This window comes from Drosophila biarmipes, chromosome 2R (genome assembly GCF_025231255.1).
Source record: "Drosophila biarmipes strain raj3 chromosome 2R, RU_DBia_V1.1, whole genome shotgun sequence".
Classification (NCBI taxonomy): Eukaryota; Metazoa; Arthropoda; class Insecta; order Diptera; family Drosophilidae; genus Drosophila; species Drosophila biarmipes.
Window position 1 is genome coordinate 11,096,151 of NC_066615.1, and position 20,273 is coordinate 11,116,423.

The 20,273-nt window shown below is 48.3% G+C and overlaps 1 protein-coding gene across 7 annotated transcripts in view; it reads right to left on the minus strand.

Moving 5' to 3' along the window:
- Positions 1-20,273, minus strand: part of LOC108030033 (cell adhesion molecule Dscam2) — a 62,635-nt gene that overhangs the window by 18,914 nt on the left and 23,448 nt on the right. For 3 of the 7 annotated variants that reach the window (XM_050888209.1, XM_050888214.1, XM_050888215.1), the window contains exons 7-9: positions 8,756-9,600; positions 8,538-8,699; positions 3,136-3,435 (exon numbers count right to left, since the gene is read on the minus strand). In XM_050888209.1, the coding sequence (XP_050744166.1) occupies positions 3,136-3,435; positions 8,538-8,699; positions 8,756-9,600 (1,307 nt within the window). Of the gene's footprint in view, positions 1-3,135; positions 3,436-6,158; positions 6,450-7,312; positions 7,601-8,537; positions 8,700-8,755; positions 9,601-14,797; positions 14,919-19,720; positions 19,845-20,273 lie in introns of all 7 variants that reach the window. The other 4 variants (XM_050888213.1, XM_050888211.1, XM_050888210.1 and 1 more) reach the window with 4 other exon arrangements.

Consider the following 20,273-nt stretch of genomic DNA (forward strand, 5'->3'; position numbering starts at 1 on the left):
TCCCGAGAATGAACTTATTCCGTAGTCGTTAAAAAGCCACTCGATGTCGATGGGTAAGTCTCCGCTGGAGATCAAGCAAGTCACAGAAACAGAGTCCTCCACATTTGTAGGATCCTCGCCAAAGGTAAAGGGTGTGATTTTGGGTGGAACTTTAGGGAAGGAAGTTTTTAAAGTATACAAAAACTAATAAAATATCTTAACCCTTATCTAAAATCTTCCCAAATAAGATGAAGAATACCATTAACTACTAGATCGGAGGTGTAGTTGACTGAAGCTGCGTGATTCTTCGCACGACAACTGTATTTTCCTGCGTGGCGAGCCTGGACATTATCTATCCCCAGGACACTGCTTCGTTTTCCTCCCTTCACAACAGTAACACCAGAGTAAGAACTGATCCCGTAGTCGTTGAAATACCATTCAATATCGATGGGCAAATCTCCGCTGGATATCAAACAAGTGACTGACACAGAATCCTCAACATTGGTGGGCTCATCTCCAAAGTCAAAAGGTGTGATCTTCGGGGGGACTTGGGGATGAAGTCAACAGAAAAATAAATAAATTAAAGACAACTTTTAAGATTATTAGAAAAACCCAACTAAGTAATACCATTCACAATCAGACCGGTGGTATAATTAACAGCAGCGGCATGGTTCTTGGCCCGACAACTATAGTTCCCCGCATGACGGGCCTGCACACTATCGATACTCAATACGCTATTCCGCTTGCCGCCCTTCACAACCGAGATTCCCGAAAAGGAGCTAATGCCGTAGTCGTTAAAGAACCACTCGATATCGATGGGTAAGTCCCCGCTGGATATGAGACAAGTGACCGAAACGGAATCCTCAAAGTTGGTGGGCTCATCTCCAAAGTCGAAAGGTGTGATCTTCGGGGGAACTTTGGGAGTTTTTAAATGACAAATGGAAAGGGTAATTAAAAAAGAAAACAAACATTAATATTAATTGTAAACCCAAATATAGTAGTACCATTCACAATCAGAACAGTGGTGTAATTCACAGCTGCAGCGTGATTTTTGGCCCGACAACTATAGTTCCCCGCATGGCGGGCCTGGACACTGTCGATGCTGAGGACACTGTTCCGCTTGCCTCCCTTCATGACCGAAATTCCCGAATAGGAGCTAATGCCGTAGTCGTTAAAGAACCATTCAATATCGATGGGTAGATCCCCAGTTGTAATGAGACAGGTCACGGACAGGGAGTCCTCCACATTGGCAGGCTCTTCGCCAAAGCTGAAGGGTGTGATTTTAGGGGGCGCTTTATGGGAGGGAAGGGTATGGATAAATAATATTAAGAATGTCTTTGATAAGAAGATGGGTCCGTTTGCCCCCTCGTAAGACCGCAACGCCTATAGATCACCCGAGGTACCAGACAGTTCACAGAAACAGAGTCCTCGGAATTCGAAATTTGGGTGGGATAGTAGGGACGTGGGATTCGAAATGATAATAAAATCAAGAAAAGGTAGCTCTATCCGATCTTAAGGTCCCTTTCCAATACCATTCACAATCAACTCTGCCGTGTACTCCGCAGAATCCGCATCATTTCGGGCCTTGCAGGTGTAGTTGCCCGCGTGTCCTGCATGCACGGAATCGATGGTCAGGATGCTGGCCTTCTTGCCACCTTTCACAATGGACACTCCCGTATAAGCGTTTATGTGGGCCCCGTTGAACAGCCATGTGATGTCCATGGGCAGATCGCCCAGGTAGATCAAGCAATTCACCGAGACGGACTCCTCAAAGTTGATGGCATGGTCGCCAAAGTCAAAGTGCGCGATTTTCGGGGGCACTTGGTGGGTTAGGGAATGAGGAGGAAGTGACAAAGAAAAAGTTAATAAAAACAAGGACACACACAAAGAAGGATTATACAATTATAGGCTGCAGTACCGTTCACCACCAGTTCGGCGGTAAAGTTCACAGAGGTGGCACGGTTGACAGCCACACAAGTATAGTTCCCGGCATGGTGATCGCGGACGTAATCTATGGACAACGCGCTGATTTTTTTGCCCAGCTTGACCATGGACACGTCGTAAACATTCTCATTGATCTCGCGTCCGTTGAAGAGCCAGGCAAAGCTGACCGGAAAGTCGCCGGAGGTCACCAGGCACTGAACACTAGCTGATTCGCCAAAGTTTGCGGGCTCATCTCCGAAATCGAATGGGGAAATTTTGGGGGGCACTATTTAAGGGGTTTTGTAGGTGCGGGGAAAGAAAGTAAAAACAAAAGTACAAATCAAAAAGCATTCTTAGTATTTTAAAAGTCTTAACCGTTCACTTTCAGCTCGGCTGTGTGGTTAACAACACCGGCTCTGTTCTCGGCAATGCAGGAATAGTTTCCCATATGCTTGGCCGATACCGCTTCTATAGTCAGCTCAACGATGCGCTTCCCACGCTTGGTGGTAAGGATTTCTAGGTAATCCTCAAAGGGCTGTTTGTTCAGCGTCCACGTAATGTTCACGGGCAGATCTCCGCCCGATATGGTGCACTGCACATTGACAAACTCGCCGTAGCTCATGGACTCCTCGCCAAAGGAGAAGGGACTTATTTTGGGCAGTACTGAGATGGGGTTTTCGAGGGAATTCAAATCAACATAAGTAAATAATAATTCATGTGCGTTAATCTTATAGCTAGTAAGAGCTTATCTCCATCTCATGGCTAACCATTCACTATGAGACGTGCCGAGTGAGCCGTGATTCCGGCCTTATTTTGCGCATGACACGAGTAGAATCCCGCGTGGTGGGCGGACACGGACTCTATGGAGAGCACGTTGATCCGCTTCCCGATCCGCGAGAAGGATATGTCGTGGAAACTATCGATGGTGGCGTTGTTTAGCAGCCAGGTGACGTTCATGGGCAGGTCGCCACCCAAAATGGTACATTGCACGGACGCGGGCTCCCCGTAGTTCAGGGGCTCCTCCCCAAAATCAAAGGAGGCTATCTTGGGGGCAACTTGGGGGCATAAATAAAAGACCAAGTAGGTAAGTTCACAGTAGGCCTCACAAGCTCAGTTAGACAGGTAGAGTTAGAAAGTTGGGGTTAGATTAGTAGCAGCGCAAACTATCGAGACCTTTGGTAACCATAACCGCAAATACTAGAGACTATGTCAAGATACTATTCATTTTAGTACCATTCACTGTAAGATCAACGCTGTACGTAGTGGTCCCCGCCTTATTGCTGGCTATGCAGGTGTATCTTCCAGTGTGTGCCTGAGTGGCACTGGGAATGGACAGCATGCTCGTCTTGCCACTGATGCGATTCGTTCGCATCTGGGGCTGCTGATAATCGGAGCCGGGTTCACCGGCATTCCTTTCGAAACTCCAGTGCACCTTGATGGGGCGGTCGCCCTTTTGGATTTGGCAAAACAAATCAATGGAGTCGCCCATGTTTATCACATCCTCATAGGCGAAGGGCACAATCTGGGGCAGAACTGGGGGTGAGTGAGGTAGTGGGGGTTGGGTGTCAAATAATCTCAATCAACAGAAGGTTAACATAGGTCTACGTTATATAGTTAGTAACCATTGACGAGCAGCTCGGCGCTTGAGCTCACGTTCCCTGCACTGTTGCTGGCCACGCAGCTGTAGTTCCCGGAATTGGCCGCCTTCACCGATTCCACCGTGAGCAGGCTAATCCGCTCCCCGATCTTGCTGGCCATCACGCCCAGGTGCGTGAAGAGGGGCAGACCATTGTGGGTCCAGCGAATCCTCAACGGGAGATCGCCCTTGGCCACGTGGCAGGTCAACTGGACGCTGTCGCCCTCGTTGGCCTCGGCATCAAAGCTAAACGGATGGATGCTGGGCAGGACTGGGAGGGATGGGTTGTATCATTTAAAAGTAGTCAAGCAATAAACCAAAATAAATTGTATCTGATAAGTAAGAGATCAAGGGGTAGTAACCGTTGACTTTCAGCTCGGCAGTGTAGCTGCTCTCGCCCGCCTGATTGCGAGCCAGACAGGTGTACAGCCCCCGGTGCTCGGCCGCGATGTAGTCGATGTTCAGGGTGCTCGACTTGCTGGACATACGGCCGATCACCACGTCCAGGTCCCCACTGTTCAGAGTGTGATTATTTAGGACCCACGTTATATTGATGGGCAGATCCCCCTTGATCACCGTGCACTGGATGCCCATGGTCTCGCCGGAGTTGGAAGCCTCGTCGCCGAAGTCAAAGGGTCGGATTTGAGGCGGCACTTTACCGCAGAAATTGGGATTGGAGTAAGGAGAGGAAGAACGGAAAGAAAAAACATATAAGCTATGAACCAGATAATACGAATATTAACCATTGACCACCAATTCAGCGCTTTGCTCGGACATTCCAGCCGCATTGGTAGCTATGCACTTGAATAGGCCCCGATGATGGCCATTGATGGCGTCGATGCTCAAGGAACTCAGTTTGGGTGACATTTTGATTACGCGTATTCCGACGTGCTCGTTAGTTATTGGTTGTCCATTGAGAGTCCAGTGCAGCTGAAGCGGAGTGTCGCCTTTAAAGACCATGCATTGGACTGCGGTGCTGTCACCGTAGTTGGAAGGCTCCTCACCAAAAACAAAGGGCATGACTTGAGGGGGCACTAGATACAAAGGGGACACTCGTCTTATTCAAACTATCAATAGGACAAAACAGCTTCTTAGACCCCGACTCTTTATTAACTTTGAAATATTTTATCCTTGATGTGCCTAGGAGTATCTAAATCATTCTTTTGGGTTTTTTTATCAGATCTTAAACTCAGACTCAGCACAACCAGTATATTCAGCTGATATTTATTATATTCAGCTGATATATGTTATATTCAGCTGACTAAATATCACATTCAGCTAATATATATCACATTCAGCGCTAAGGTTTTACTGCTCCAACACCAAACACCAACAAAACAACTCTAAGTGAAGACATTATAGATATTAAGCGTACTCTTATTTGCGGATATTTTAATATTTCATGTGGGGACAAACCATTAACTTGTAATTCAGCGACGTATTCACTGGTGCCAGCTTCATTGGTGGCTATGCACTTGTAGACCCCGCGATGATAGGCATTTAACGAATCAATATTCAGAGAGCTCGTGCGCTTATTCAGACGCACCAGGGTGAAACCATTTTCGCCGTTTATAATGGGGGCCGAGTTGAGGGACCAGCGTATCTCCAGGGGCAGATCTCCCTTGGGCACCACACAATTGGCACTGGCAATGTCGCCCACATCGGCGGCAGATTCGCCAAAACCAAAGGGCAACACCTGTGGCGGCACTTAAATGGGCGGGGAGTGAGTGACAAACGATTAAAACTCAAATAAATAAAATCAAATAAAAGGTTAACTAAGAACTATGAGTATGATATGAGTAATGACCGTTCACGTGCAATTCAGCGCTATATTCCGCGCTGCCCGCCTTGTTGGAGGCAATACATTTGTACAGTCCTCGATGCCTGGCCTCGAGTGAGTCAATGCTCAAGGAGCTGGTTCGCGGATTAAGACGCGACAGGGAAAACCCATGTTCGCCGGTAATGATGGGTGCTGAATTCAAGGTCCAGCGGATCTCCATGGGCAGATCGCCCTTGGGGACCATGCAAAAGCTGCCAGAAACCTCACCAGTATTCGATGGCTCAGAACCGAAGTCAAAAGGTTGAATTTGAGGAGGAACTTTTAGAAAAATGGAGATGAGGTGGAGAAAATCAAGATAAGTAACACAAAAATATAACGTAATCAAAGTCTAGAAATAAAGTTTAAATCAAACAAACCGTTCACATCTAGTGTGGAAACGTATTCAGCATATCCCGCTGAATTGTTGGCTATGCATTTGTAGCTGCCCCGATGGACAGCCTCCAAGGAATCTACATTCAGCGAACTGGTCCGCTTATTCAGCCGCACCAATGTGAAGCCCAGCTCACCATTCACAATGAGAGCTGAGTTCAATGTCCAATAGATATCGAGGGGTAAATCCCCCTTGGGAACCACACAGTTTACACTAGCTACTTCTCCGCGGTTCAGAGGCTCATCACCAAAGGTAAAGGGACTGATCTGTGGTGCAACTATAGAGGGAAAATCCTTTTATTCTTGAGAAGAAGATAAAGCTCAGCACCACCAAATAAACCGGATACATGTTAGTAGGAAGCAGCTTTACAGAGGGCTATAGAGTGAGATCTAATGGGGAGTTTCACCAACCATTCACTTGCAGGTCAGCGGCATAAATCGCTCGACCTGCCAGATTCTGGGCCACACAGCTGTAGGAGCCGCGATGCTTGGCCTCCAGAGCATCCACACTCAGGTAACTGGTGCGTTGGTTCAACTGCATCACTGTGAATCCATCTACGCCTGTAGCCACAGGCTCACCATTCAAAGTCCAATGTATTTGTAGGGGTAAATCACCCTTGAGCACAACACAGTTGATGCCTAGGACATCACCCATATTGAACACTTCACTGCCAAAGTTGAAGGGCAGAACATGGGGAGGAACTAAAGATTAAGGAAGGTTTAACTTAAATTAAAATAAATGAAAAAATATAATTGTAAATAAAGTGAAAGTGAAAAAGGGGACCCTTCTCCGTGTACCGTTGACTTTCAGCTCCGATGTGGTGAAACTAGAACCCGCCTTATTCTCCGCTATGCACTTAAAGACCCCTCGGTGATCCTGCTCCACGGCGGCTATGTTCAGAACGCTCGTCTTGGGAGACAGTTTCAGTATGGTGATGCCCTCCTCGCCGTTGATGATGGGTCGCGAATTGAGCGTCCACTTGATGGTGATGGGCACATCGCCCTTCTGCACCATGCACTGCACTCCGGCATTCTCACCCGTGTTCACGGGATCATCGCCGAAGGAGAACGGCGCTATCGAAGGTGGCACTGCATGGCAATGGAGGTAGTGAAAGGGGAGAGGAAAAGGTTTCAGAACCAAACGAAAATCTAAGAAACAAAACCGATTTGTAGAGCTCTTCTAGGATTAACCATTGACAGCCAGGATGGCGGATTGCCTGGTCTCCCCGGCATTGTTGGTGGCCACGCAGGAGTAGTTCCCGGCATGGCGGGCCCTCACGGACTCGATGCTCAGAACGCTGATGCGTTGGCTGTTCCGTGTGACTATCAGCCCATCATTGGTGTACACGCGACCGCCGTTCTTGGTCCAGGCTATGTCGACGGGCAGATCCCCCCGGTTCACGGTGCAGTAAGCGGATACCATGTCTAGTTCGTTGATCACATCCTCGCCAAAATCGAAGGGCATTATTTGGGGCAGGACTGGATGAGCGGGGAGGGGATGGCAAAAAGCAAAAGAAGACAAGGAAAACTTAAGACTTCTGACTTCTCATGGGCTGGACAATAACCATTGACTGCTAGCATGGCGGACTGGGTGATGGCCCCCGCGTTGTTGGTGGCCACGCAGGAGTAGTTCCCCGCATGGCGCGCTCGCACGGACTCGATGCTCAGGACACTCAGGCGCTGGCTGTTCCGGGTCACAATCAGACCATCGTTGGTGTACACTCGCCCGCCGTTCTTCGTCCAGTAGATGTCCACGGGCAGATCGCCCTTGTTCACGGTGCACGAGGCCGAGACCATGTCCAGCTCGTTGATGCTCTCCTCGCCAAAGTCAAAGGGCACGACCTGGGGCAAGACTGGGAGGGGGCTGGGTTAACGGAAGGTAACCAAAGGTAAATCAACCAAAAACTCCTAGGAACAGATACGATTCGAGGCTATTAACCATTGACGGCCAGGACTGCCCATTGCCGGGTCTCGCCCGCATTGTTGGTGGCCACGCAGGAGTAGTTGCCCGCGTGTCGCGCCCTGGCGGACTCGATGCTCAGGACACTCATGCGGGTGCTGGTCTTGGTCACCACCATGCCATCGTTGGTGTACACCCGACCGCCGTTCTTCGTCCAGGCCACATCGATGGGCAGGTCGCCCTTGTTCACCGTGCAGGAGGCCGAGACCATGTCCAGCTCGTTGACGCTCTCCTCGCCGAAGTCGAAGGGCACGATCTGGGGCAGCACTGCGCAGGGAGCCGAGGAGGAAGCGAGGAGGGTCAAGGAAACGGAAATCAAAAACCAAAGGACTAATCAATCTACGACTTGAGAAGGGGCTACAAGCGAACCGTTGACACGCAGCTCGGCCGTGTGGTAAATCACCCCGGCCGCATTCCTGGCCACACAGGTGTAATTGGCCCGGTGGCGCGCATGCACGGACTCTATGCTCAGCATGCTGATGCGCTGCGTCGTCTTGGTGATCAGGATGCCGTCGTTGGACATCAGGCGACCCACGCCCGTCGTCGGGTCCGGCGCCGTGGTCCAGTACAACTCCAGCGGAGTGTCGCCCTTGTTCACCGTGCACGTGGCCGAGACCATGTCGTTCATGTTGATGGTCTCCTCCCCAAAGTCAAAAGGCACGACCTGCGGCGGAACTGAGCAAGGGGTTTGGGTTTCGATTGGGGGTTTTGAGCAGGATTGAGCGAAAGACTATCGACCAACGTTGAGGCTGAAAACTAAAGACCCGCCCAGAAAGTAGCGTCGACCAGGGCTCGGGAAGCCTGGGAGAGAGTTGCAATTGTCGACTTACCCATAACTTGCACTTCCAGCGATCCGCGGGCGGAGTATCCTTCCTGGTTCTTGGCCACACAAGTGTAGGTAGCCTGGTCTGAGTTGCGTTCCACGTTCTCGATGATCAGAGTTCCGTTGGGGAAGACCTTCTGTTTGCGGTTGATGGGCAGGGCGCGGTTATCTAGGAATAGGAAGGATTAAGTAAGGATATCGAAGGATTACAATGTGTCCACTCACCTCGCTCCCAGACAATCGAATCGATGGGGTAGCCGGCCACGGGGCAGGTGACAATGAGGGTCTCGCCAGCCACGATGGCCTTCTTCTCCATTTGCCGGATGTAGGGCAGTCCGTAGACATTCAACTTGGCCGAGTGCTCCGCCACGCCCACCTTGCTCTTGGCAATGCACTTGTAGAGACCACCGTCGTTGGCATGGACCGAGGTGATGTTCAGGTAGGAAACCACATCTCCGTTGACCGTCACGTACTGTCCCACCTGGTAGCGATCGTTGTTGGCAATCTTCTTTCCGTCCAGTTCCCAGGAGATCTCGGGCGTGGGGTTTCCGCCGGCGACGCACTTGAGGAATACACTTGGTCCGGGTTCCATGGTCTCTTCCTGGAAGGCCTGTCGAATGACGGGGGGGTCAAAGCGACCTCCGAGCTTCAGCTCAGCACTGGCCTCCGCGGATTCCTGGTCATTCCTCACGAAGCACTGGTACATGCCCTTATCCTCCTTCTTCACGGATTCGATGCGCAGCACAGGTTCGCTGTGGCCAATGGCCTTGCCGTCCTTCATCCAGCTTACGGTCTTGATGGGGTTTCCAGTGTATTGACAGGTGAATACTGCGGGGCGTCCGAAGTCCACTGTCTGGGTGGGGGGGTCAATCTTGGCGGAAAGCGGGGCAGTGACGGTCAGTACAGTCTCAACGCTCTCGCCACCCACAGAATTGTTGACCACGCACAGGTACTTTCCAGAGTCCTCAACTACTGCGTCCTTGATGATGAGAGTGCCCGAGACCTGCTTCACACGATCGTTTAATACCACGGCTTGCTTGCGGGTGGTGCCCTCGATGAACTTGTACCATCTGGAACGAGAGGTATGTGTTAATAGAGAGCTCCAGGGATAAGATTTGGCATTGGGACAAAGTGGGCACAGAGTGAGACAGTCATCTTGGTGAACATATGCTACTTACCTTCTCCCAGTTTGGTGATGGATCTTACTTACCTCTTCTGACAATTAAATTGTAAACTTACTGCTCATTCTGTGCACCACTTTTCGGGGGTTTGGGAAGACCTATCCTCGACCTCATAAGGGGAACCTATCAATCTACCTATAAACCGGTACTGGATAGCCCTGTCCTGGACAATGTCCTACAAAGGTGCCATGAACAGGCACTTCGTTGATCTCAATGCTTTTAACCGAAATGCGGGGCTTTACGAGACCAACGGGCTCTGAAAAGTTGGATATTTTTATATCGAAGTGGTGGTAGTAAACCTACCAACTTAGCTTAGATAACTGCCTGATAGTTTTCCTCCCTAAATATAAATAAATACAGGTATCTACCTAAACACTGGATGGGGATAAGCTTGTCCCTGGCAAAGAATAGCGAAGCTATTGCCCATCTTTTGGGTCTGTTCCTGCAGGCGATCTCCCGATATCGTAGGAGCTACACTGCCAATGGGTTCTGAAATAAATCGGTTTTCGGTAAGTTTCCTACTTGGAAACCTTTTTTGCTGCCTGAATGTGGATCCCGGTCGTTAAACCTGCATTACCTAAAAGCTGGTGTGGGAAAGGATTGGCCCAGGCACAAGATGGCCAAGTCTGTGCTCGCTGACTTTGTAATTTCCTGCAGTCGTCCACCGGAAATCTTGGGCGATACACTTCCCACGGGTTCTGGAAATCATTGGCACTTATGTAGGCTTACCCCCAGTAGTATAGATATTTCTAAAAATTGCCTTGGTGTTGGACTAACCTGATGATGGGTACTGGAAATGCCTGCGCCTGGCAGAGTAGGGCAAAACTAGTGGCTATCTCTTTCACAAAGGTGAAACTCTTGGATTCGCCAGAGAAGGTGGGAGCTTTGGCGCCAACTGGCTCTACAAAAAGAATAACAAAATACTGCTTTTGGGGCTGTTATGGGATTGGGCTTACGTCTATTGAAGACTACCTTATCAGGGGAACTGGATAGGCCTGCGCCTGACAAAGCAAAGCGAAACTCTGACCAAAATGACGCACAAAGGTATAGCTTTTCATATCGGATGCAAAGGTTGGGCCCTTGGCACTGACAGGTTCTGGGAAAATAAAAGAGAAACCTCCTTAACCGCCTGAATTGCTGGGAATTACCGTGTGTAGGGAACTGGAAAAGCCTGAGCCTGGCAGAGCAGCACTACATCACTCGAACTGGAGCCGAGTAGACTGGAAATCTTTGAAACAGTGGCGAAGGTGGGAGCCTTGGCACCTACAGGCTCTGCAAGGCAAATAAATCATCTCAGAAGTGTTCCTAGATAATATCTTATAAACTGCCTGAATGAAGTCGGATATTAGCTAAAAGACTATCTCATGGCAGGAACTGGATAGGCCTGAGCCTGGCAGAGTAAAGCAAAGCTTTGGCCCACTGGCCGAACGTAGGAAAACACATTCGAGTCCGTGGAAAATGTGGGGGCCCTAGCGCCAATGGGTTCTGCAAACAATTATTGGGCAATTAGGTTAGGATGTTATGGAAATGATAAAACTGCCTGATGTTAAAAAAAGTCCTTTCTAACCTCATGATTGGCACAGGATAGGCCTGGGCCTGGCAGAGCACCGCAAAACTCTGACCCACTGAGCGGGTGTACGAAAAGGAATTTGAATCGGTTGAGAACGTGGGAGCTCTGGCACCAATGGGCTCTGCAAATAGCAACCTTAAGCTTATAAAACTATCCATAAAGAAAACCGCCTGATGGTAACCGGGATCAAAGCTAACCTCATGATGGGCACTGGGAAGGCCTGAGCCTGACAAAGCAATGCGAAACTCTGACCCACAGCTCGGGCATAGGAGAAGGAGTTATAGTCGGAGGAGAAGGTTGGAGCCCTGGCACCAATGGGTTCTGTAAAGTATTTAGAGAAGAGTTGCCGAAGATGCTATCAACTGAAACTTGCCTAATGATGGGAACGGGGAAAGCCTGCGCCTGGCACAACAGGGCAAAGCTGGCGTTGACCGATCGCTCGAATATGCTGCCCTTGGAGTCACTCGAAAAGGTGGGAGCCTTCGCCCCTACGGGCTCTAAAACAAATACATTTTATAAAACATTTTGGCATTCTTTACTTAATGCTACACAGAACCAGTTGAACAGCGTTGGACCTTGGCAGGGGGAGGGGTTTCATTACCTAAATATGGGCACGGGGTAGGATTGGGCCTCGCAGGTGAGGGCTAGTTCGCTATTTTGTGGCGTCTGTATGGTAAAAGTTGAGGCCACACTAGGAAAACTGGGTGCCTTGAATCCCACAGGCTCTAAGAAGTCAAAGGTTATTGTTGATTAGAGATGTACCATTACAAAAAGGAACACTGACTGAATGTTGGGCTTTTAAAGACATAAGACTATAGATTTTAAAATTTGTTTTTTTAAATGTATCTACACCTGACACCAGAAAGACTAACAGACAAGGTAGTATTTTATTGTCTTTAAAATATGATTGACAAGTAAACTGGAAAGTATCATCGTACCTATAAACTGGCACTGGGAATGCTTGAGCCTGGCAAAGCATTGCAAAGGTGGAGTGCATTGGAACACTTTGCTGGAAGGCCAGCACTCCTGTTGGAACAGCTGGAGCCTTAGAACCAATGGGTTCTGGAAAGTTTAGAATTAAAATGGAGTGTTCTTTCTGAAACCCCAATTTTCTGTCTAACTGCTCTGAATGTGGGACTTTACAATTATCTCTTCTTATGTATCCTTCATTCTTTTATACTTTATTTAATCAATTTACCTAAAAACTGGCACTGGAAAGGCTTGAGCCTGACAGAGCATGGAGAAAGTGGATAGCAACGGAACCTGTTGCTGAAAGACCATGACTCCTGTAGGCACCGCAGGAGCCTTGGAACCAATGGGCTCTGGAAAGTGGGAAGTGACAATAGAGAGAAAGTTCTACAAACTGCATTTCCTGGTCAACTGCTCTGAATGCTGGGCTTACCTAATGACGGGCACTGGAAAGGCTTGGGCCTGGCACAGAAGAGCGAAGGCCGAGCCCTTTGACTTTTGCACCTCGATGAGCTTGTACTCGAGGGAAAAGGTCGGGGCCTTGGCGCCGACGGGCTCTGTAAATGAAGTCACCTCTTAATTAACCTGTGTGTAAATGCAAACAATAAACTGGCTGAATGTGCTGGCGGGTCAACGAAAGTCTCTAAGTGCTTTTCGATTAACTTTCACTTTGCCATTGGACGTGACCCCACGAGGTCGCGAACCTGACCCGAATGACACGGAAAAACTTTGGCGAGCACAGAGGTCGGAACGAAAAGAGATGCCAAGATAAGTAATGCATATTTAATTTCGGTCAAAGTTAAGGCCAAAGACCTGCGCAGAAGCGCGTCTAGGAGGCAACAGCTGAGCGCGCAACAAGTGGAGGTCACCAGCGGCCGCCCCGCCCCCTTTCCGTGTCGGGCGACCTTAAGAAAGTGGCACAACCCACGGTTGTTGACCCAAAAACGTGCGTTCATTCACAAACGGGTGTGCGAGCGAGACGGATGCGATCCACACGAGCTGCGGAGGGGAAGTTGTTTGGGAAATTTTTGTGGAAGCCAAGCATGCGCACTGGCCGAAGAGAGAGAGAGAGAGCGGGAGAGCGAGCCAGCTGAGCGCCGGTTTGTTTACAAACTGCCCACTCACACCAGTGCAGAACGGAAAGGGAAAGGGGCAGCACCCACACAAGCACACCGCTGTCTCCCCCTCCTTCCCCCACCCAGCTTATGGTTTGTTTACATAGCTTACTTTTCTGCGTGCCCATTTAGTTTGTGTTTGGCTTTGCGCGCGCATTTTATGAATGGACCCTCCGCCCCTAAGGCAACAGGAGTGCACGCTCCTCATGCATAATTAGTGCCACGTTCGGAAGCGACTCAAGGGCCGCGGATCTAACCTGCTGATGGGCACCGGGTACGCCTGGGCGGGACAGAGGAGCACTATGTCCATGCCGCAACGCCTCTCGATGCCGGACCACTTGGTGTCCACCGACAGGACGGGGGCCTTCGCCGAAATGGGTTCTGGGGGAAGATAACAGCATTAGGGTCTTTCCGGGGTATTGCTAGAATGTCTGGGATTATGCTTCATAGGTACTTCACTACGACCAGATTGTTTTAATTGCCAAAGTATCTTCTTTTATTTTATAGCAAAACAGGCTTGTGAATTTCTGGTTGATGGTACTTTAACCCAAAAATCTATGTATAAGAACATTTTATCCAAACTTGTCAATGTCTTAAAGTCTAAACCACTAGATTGTGGATACTTTGAAGATAAACATCAAGATGAGACTGATATTAAGATATCTTAGTTGGTCGGCTTACCGAAAACTAGGAGCGGGAAAGCCCTGGGCTGGGCACAGCAGTGATATAGCATGCGCTTCTAGCAACTCCAGAGGTTTTTGTACTAATGCAGGCGTTCTGGGAGCAGTGGTCGAAATAGGCTCTGCGAAACGTATATTCTAATGTATTTATTACACATTGAAAGCTAAGCCTAATGTTGGAATAAGGGCTCAGTTAGTAGAGATTTTACTCATTTTTCAGGTTCTATATTTTTAAGTTAGGTACAAAACATCTATGTGCTCATTAAGATTAAAGTTTAACTTTGTTGGGCTAACCTAAAGGCGGGCACTGGAAATCCCTGGGCGGGACAGAACAGGGCAAGATTAGTGGATAGCATCCGCTCGATCCAAGAGCGCCTAATGTCATTAGACAGCAAAGTGGGAGCCTTTCCTCCAACGGGTTCTATATGGGCAAATATGTTTTTGAAACTTGGCTTATATATACAATTTATCACAAAATCGAAAGCTAAGCCTGATGTTGGTGTAAGGTTTGTAGATGACCCACCTAAAGCTGGGAGCAGGATAGCCCTGAGCTGGACAAAGTACAGCGGTGGTCGCCTTGGACTCCACAATGTTGGGTTTATAAGTAAGAGCATTAATCTTTGGCGGGCTACTGCTTATTGGCTCTACAAAAATAAGACGACTATTAAAGTTTTTCGCAGAAATGAATATAAGAAAACTGCCAGAATGGGGATAAGGAGTATTTTACTTAGAAGGCGCCCTTGGTAACCAACCTGAAACTTGGAGCAGGATAGCCCTGAGCTGGGCACAATATTGAGAGATCGGTGAACCCAGGAACTACCAAAGGTCGCGATTGCAGGGGCGGAACCTTGGGAGCAGTGCTAGAAACCGGCTCTATAAAGAGATTATAATTTGGAAATATAACGAGCTATCATAGGAATCTTAATATCTGCCTGAATACTGTTACACTTTGAGATTTTTCTATTATTACCTAAACACTGGTACAGGATAACCTTGAGCGGGACATAAAATCGCCAAAGTAGAAGAACCCGGATAGGTCTTCATATCGAACTTTGCCAGAGATACCACTTTAGGAACCGTACTGCTAATGGGCTCTGAAAGTTTTTGATAAAATTTAACCTAAACTTATCTTTCAGGCATTTAAAACTCTCTGAATGTTGGACCTCACCTAAAAGCGGGGACTGGAAAGCCCTGCGCGGGGCACATAATGGCCACTATTCCGCCCAGTCGAACGTATTCAATATTCGTTTTCTGAATAAGCGCCACTCTGGGAGCAGCACCACTTATAGGTTCTGGAAAAATAATTGCAACGTTTCAAAAACCATTCAAAGCCCAGCTTATATTGAGAACTGCCCGAATATCTAAGGGGAATCAACTGAAAAACGGAACCGGATATGCCTGAGCCGGACAGAGCAAGGTCCCACTTCCGGTTAGGACGATATCCACGTTCCGCGTCTTGTCGCCGGAGGTGAGTCGTGGACCCACACTAACCACAGGCTCTATACAATATCGTGTATGTAGTAAAACAAATAAGTAGAAAACTGCCCAAACGTTAAGAGATGTACCTAAAAAAGGGCACCGGGTAGGCTTGACCAGGGCAAAAGAGGGTACAACTGGAGGCCACACTAGCCTCAGCATTTTTCAGACGATTCTCTACGCTGATTTTGGGGGCTACACTGCCAACAGGCTCTGAAAAGGAATATGAATGTAGGTCCAAATCGAAAACTAAAGCTAGTCCTGAAAGCTGCCTGAATGGTTTGGGGATTACCTGAACGGTGGACTTGGATGGGGCACCAGCATCCCTGAGACGATCGCCCACACTGATTTTGGGACCTACACTGGCCACAGGCTCTAAAAGGATAAGGGATATTTAAAATCACACCAAAACTAAGCTCGAGTGAAATCTGCCTGAAGGTTAATGGCGAAGGTGCAGGTGTATGTGCTCACCTGAACGCAGGAACCGGATAAGATTGCGCCGGACAAAATATGCTCAAGTCGCCTTGCTGGGGAACCTCTGCGTCCTTGCGACGCTCACCCACGCTGATCTTGGGCGGCACACTGCCCACGGGCTCTAAAACCAGTACAAGTGGGGGAAAGTGTCCAGAAACCTTTACCTATATTGAAAACTGCCCCAGTAACTCGACAGTAATGGAATCTACCTGGCACTCAACTAACTTTTGCGAGGAGGCGGTGACTTTGCGTGACACTGAATGGGTTAAATCGGGCGGCAGTTGGGGACACAAAGCTAATTAGAGTTTGAAGCCAATGAGGCTTGTCGACTTAATCTAAGTTCTATTGTAATTGGAAAACTTTGGACAAGCCGCACTGTTTGACAGCTTGTACGTATGGGCAACAAGTTACCTATAGAAGGGCACGGGGTAGGCCTGGGCGGGACAGAAGATGGCTATTGTCCTGCCCTGGCGAATGCTGTCGTGACTGAAGCCGTCCTTTTTGTTGACACGTGGTGCCACGCTGCCCACGGGCTCTACGAATTTATAGGTGGGAAATCAAATGAGATCAAAAGGATAAGTAGCTGCCTTGGTGATGAGAAATACTGATTGGAACTCGACAATAACTGACCTGTAAAAGGGAACCGGAAAGGACTGAGCCGGACAACGAAGTGCCACAATGCCACCAATGGCTATGCGATCATGACTGAACTCATCGTTTTTATTCACTTTTGGCGCCACACTACCAACAGGCTCTGGAAAAGTTCGATTTATGTGGGACCAACCTATCCTATGAAGACTACTTGAATGTGGGAAACTGAGCACTCGACATTACCTATAGAAGGGTACTGGATAAGCCTGAGCAGGACACTGAATTGAGATTGTCATAGAGCTCCTTATACGGTCGTGATTGAACTCATCCTTGCGGTTGACCCGCGGAGCAACACTACCAATTGGTTCTGAGAGAAGTCAGGTTATAGTTTTGATTCGAATAAACTGCCTGAAAGGGTTTGCATACAGGACAATGTATATCTTAAGCAATTACCTATAGGCTGGGATTGGATAGGATTGAGCTGGGCACAGCAAGGCCAGCGAACTGTTGGATTTGGCCACAAATATGCCCACTTTATCTTTTATCTCAACCTTGGGTCCCACACTGCCAACGGGCTCTGAAAATATAAGTGTTCAAAGCTGTACCCTACATCTCTCGAAAGAAAACACTGATATGTTGGGCAGCACTTAATAATGATTTTACCTAAATGCTGGCATTGGATATCCTTGAGCTTTGCACAACAAGTTCAAGGAGTTATTTGACTCTCGGATATTCACACCGAACTTATCCTGCATATCAACTTTGCTGTACTCAACAATGGCATTACCTAAATGCTGGCATAGGAAAGCTTTGCGCCTTGCAAAACAAGTTCAACGATTTATTCGAGCTTCTGATGGTAAAATCCATCTTGTCATGCATATCTACTTTGGGAGCCACACTGCCCACAGGTTCTGAAAGGAGTCAACAGTCAAACTAGTGCTACTCTCTTAGCAAACTTCGAAAACTGCCTGAGACTGGGTTATTAAAAGAGGACCCTCCTACCTATAAGCTGGCATGGGATATGATTGCGCTGGACACAGCAAGTTCAAGGCCTGACCCCGGGGCTTGTCCAGCCAAGTGATGCGGTCTTTAACATCCACCTTGGGTGCTACACTGCCAACGGGCTCTGCAAATATTATAGGTGCTTAACAAGGTGCTCCTATCTTCTATGAAAACTGCCATAAAGGATGCGGTGAAAACCAAGCTTACCGGGAAATGGGCATCGGAAATGACTGAGCTGGACAGAGCAAGTTGAGGGAGATGCCCGCAGGTTTGTCCACCCACTTGATCCGATCGTTGGGATCCACCTTGGGAGCTACACTGCCCACGGGCTCTGCAAGGCTTCATGGATTAGTCTACCATTCCCTACCTGACTGCCTATTTGTTGGGACACGGCCTGAATCTCTAGAACTCACCTAAATGCTGGTACCGGATAGGACTGGGCAGGACAAACTATAGCAAGATTGTGAGCAAGAGCCACCCGAGCGAGATTAACTTCGTCTTTGATATCCACCTTGGGGGCAACACTGCCCACGGGTTCTACAAAGATTTAAGGTGAGCTTAGGCTACCATTACTTGGGGATCTGGAAAAACTGCCTATATGTTGGGACACACCCGGAACCCCTAAAACTCACCGAAAGGCCGGTACCGGATAGGACTGGGCTGGACAAACAATAGCTATACTGTGGTCTAGGCCCACCCGAGCGTAGTTTATCTCGTCTTTTATATCAACTTTGGGGGCCACACTACCCACAGGTTCTAAGGAAAATTAGTCTTTTAGTTGGTCTCAAAAAGTAAACCTGAATGTTGGACTAGGGCTATTACCTAAAGAACGGCATGGGGTACGACTGGGCAGGGCAAATAAGAGCCTTGGATGCTCCCAAACGAGTCCTGGCGAAAGTGAACTCATCACGAGTGTCTACCTTGGGAGCCACTGAGCCCACGGGTTCTGAATTGGGGGTTGATATTACATTATTTAAAGTCCAATAAGAACTGAATGTTGACCAGGGATATCGACACTAACCTAACGATGGGTACCGGAAACGCCTGACCAGGACACTGCATGGAGAAGTCCTCTGCCAGCTTTACTTGGAGCACTTGGAACTTGTCATGCAAACTCGTAATCTTGGGTGGAACAGATCCAATGGGCTCTAGATGTTGAATGATAACATTTAAGGACAAAGAAGCTCTCGAAAACTAGACCCTTTGGAATGCTGGGATAGAATGACGACACCCACCTAACAACCGGAACAGGATAGGCCTGACCTGGACACTGCATTGCAAAATCGCTCTCCAATTTAACCTGCATCAGTTGAAACTTGTCGTTGATGTTGTTGATCTTTGGGGGCACAGAGCCAATGGGTTCTGGAATGTTAATAACAATGACAACCTCAAGAAAAACAGCCAAAAAATATGTGAATTTGTGTTGGGATAGGCATACATGGCATTACCTATTTATGGGAACGGGAAAAGCCTGACCAGGACATTGCATGGCATACTGGGTTCCCAAGGGCACCTCCATGGTGCGAACCCTTTCCAAAAGATTTAGCTTTGGGGGAACAGAAGCAACAGGTTCTAGGCGAAACGAAAGCAGTTAGACTCCAGGTTAATAGCAATAGCTGCCCAAATGTTGGAGGATTAAAGAGGGCTAACAGCTGCTTTACCTACCTATAGGCGGGAATGGGAAACGACTGTGCTGGACATTTGAGGCTTAAGCTCCTGCCCACAAAGCCGCGGGCATTAGCCACTTCGTCATCTATGCTAACCTTGGGAGGCACACTGCCAATGGGTTCTGAAAAGGAAGCAATCACTGAACTAATCAGAAAACTACTGCTGCAACTGACTGAACTGGGATGGACCTAATAGAATAATCACTTAAAAAGCACTGTCTGAAATTCGAAGAACGCCCCGTAAATTGATGGCATGCAACGCGCACCTGTGAGCTGGTACTGGATAAGATTGGGCCGGGCATAGCAAAGCGATTCCGATTCCCCGGGATATCTCGCGTGTTTGCAGTTTGTCCTGAACATTTATTTTCGGCTTGACAGAACCAACGGGTTCTAAGGACAAAACATGGGAGAAGTCACGGAAAAGCCGGGAAAACTGTCTGATGTTGGTGGAGAGGGGAAACCCACCTGAAGGCTGGTGTAGGATACGACTGAGCCATGCATAGGAGGGCATAGCTAGTGGCCAGCTCTACGTCTATGAACTGGTGCTTGTCTTGGGGATTCACCTTGGGTCGGACACTGCCCACGGGTTCTAGAATTTAAGGAGTTGCTAGAGTCCTAGGTGAAGCTGACTGAATGTGTTTGGATAGTCTATAGTAAAGACCCATCGAATCTTACTTGAAAACAGGCATGGGATACGATTGCACAGGACACTGAATGTTGAAACTTGTGCCGCTCGAGATCTGCATCATTTTAAAACGCTCCAGAAAGTTGAGCTTAGGCGCCACACTACTAACGGGTTCTATAAAATTTAACTTTTTTAGCTACTTTCAGAAAAAGGAAAGACCTAATGTGAATGTTGGGCCTAGGACTTAAAGTTTACCTAGAAATTGGCTGGGGATACGCCTGAGCCGGACATAAAAGACTTAGACTGCGCAATCTTTTGACCTTTACGTGCTTCAGGTCGTCGGAATTGGTAATCTTAGGACTGACACTACCAATGGGTTCTGCAAGAGAAATT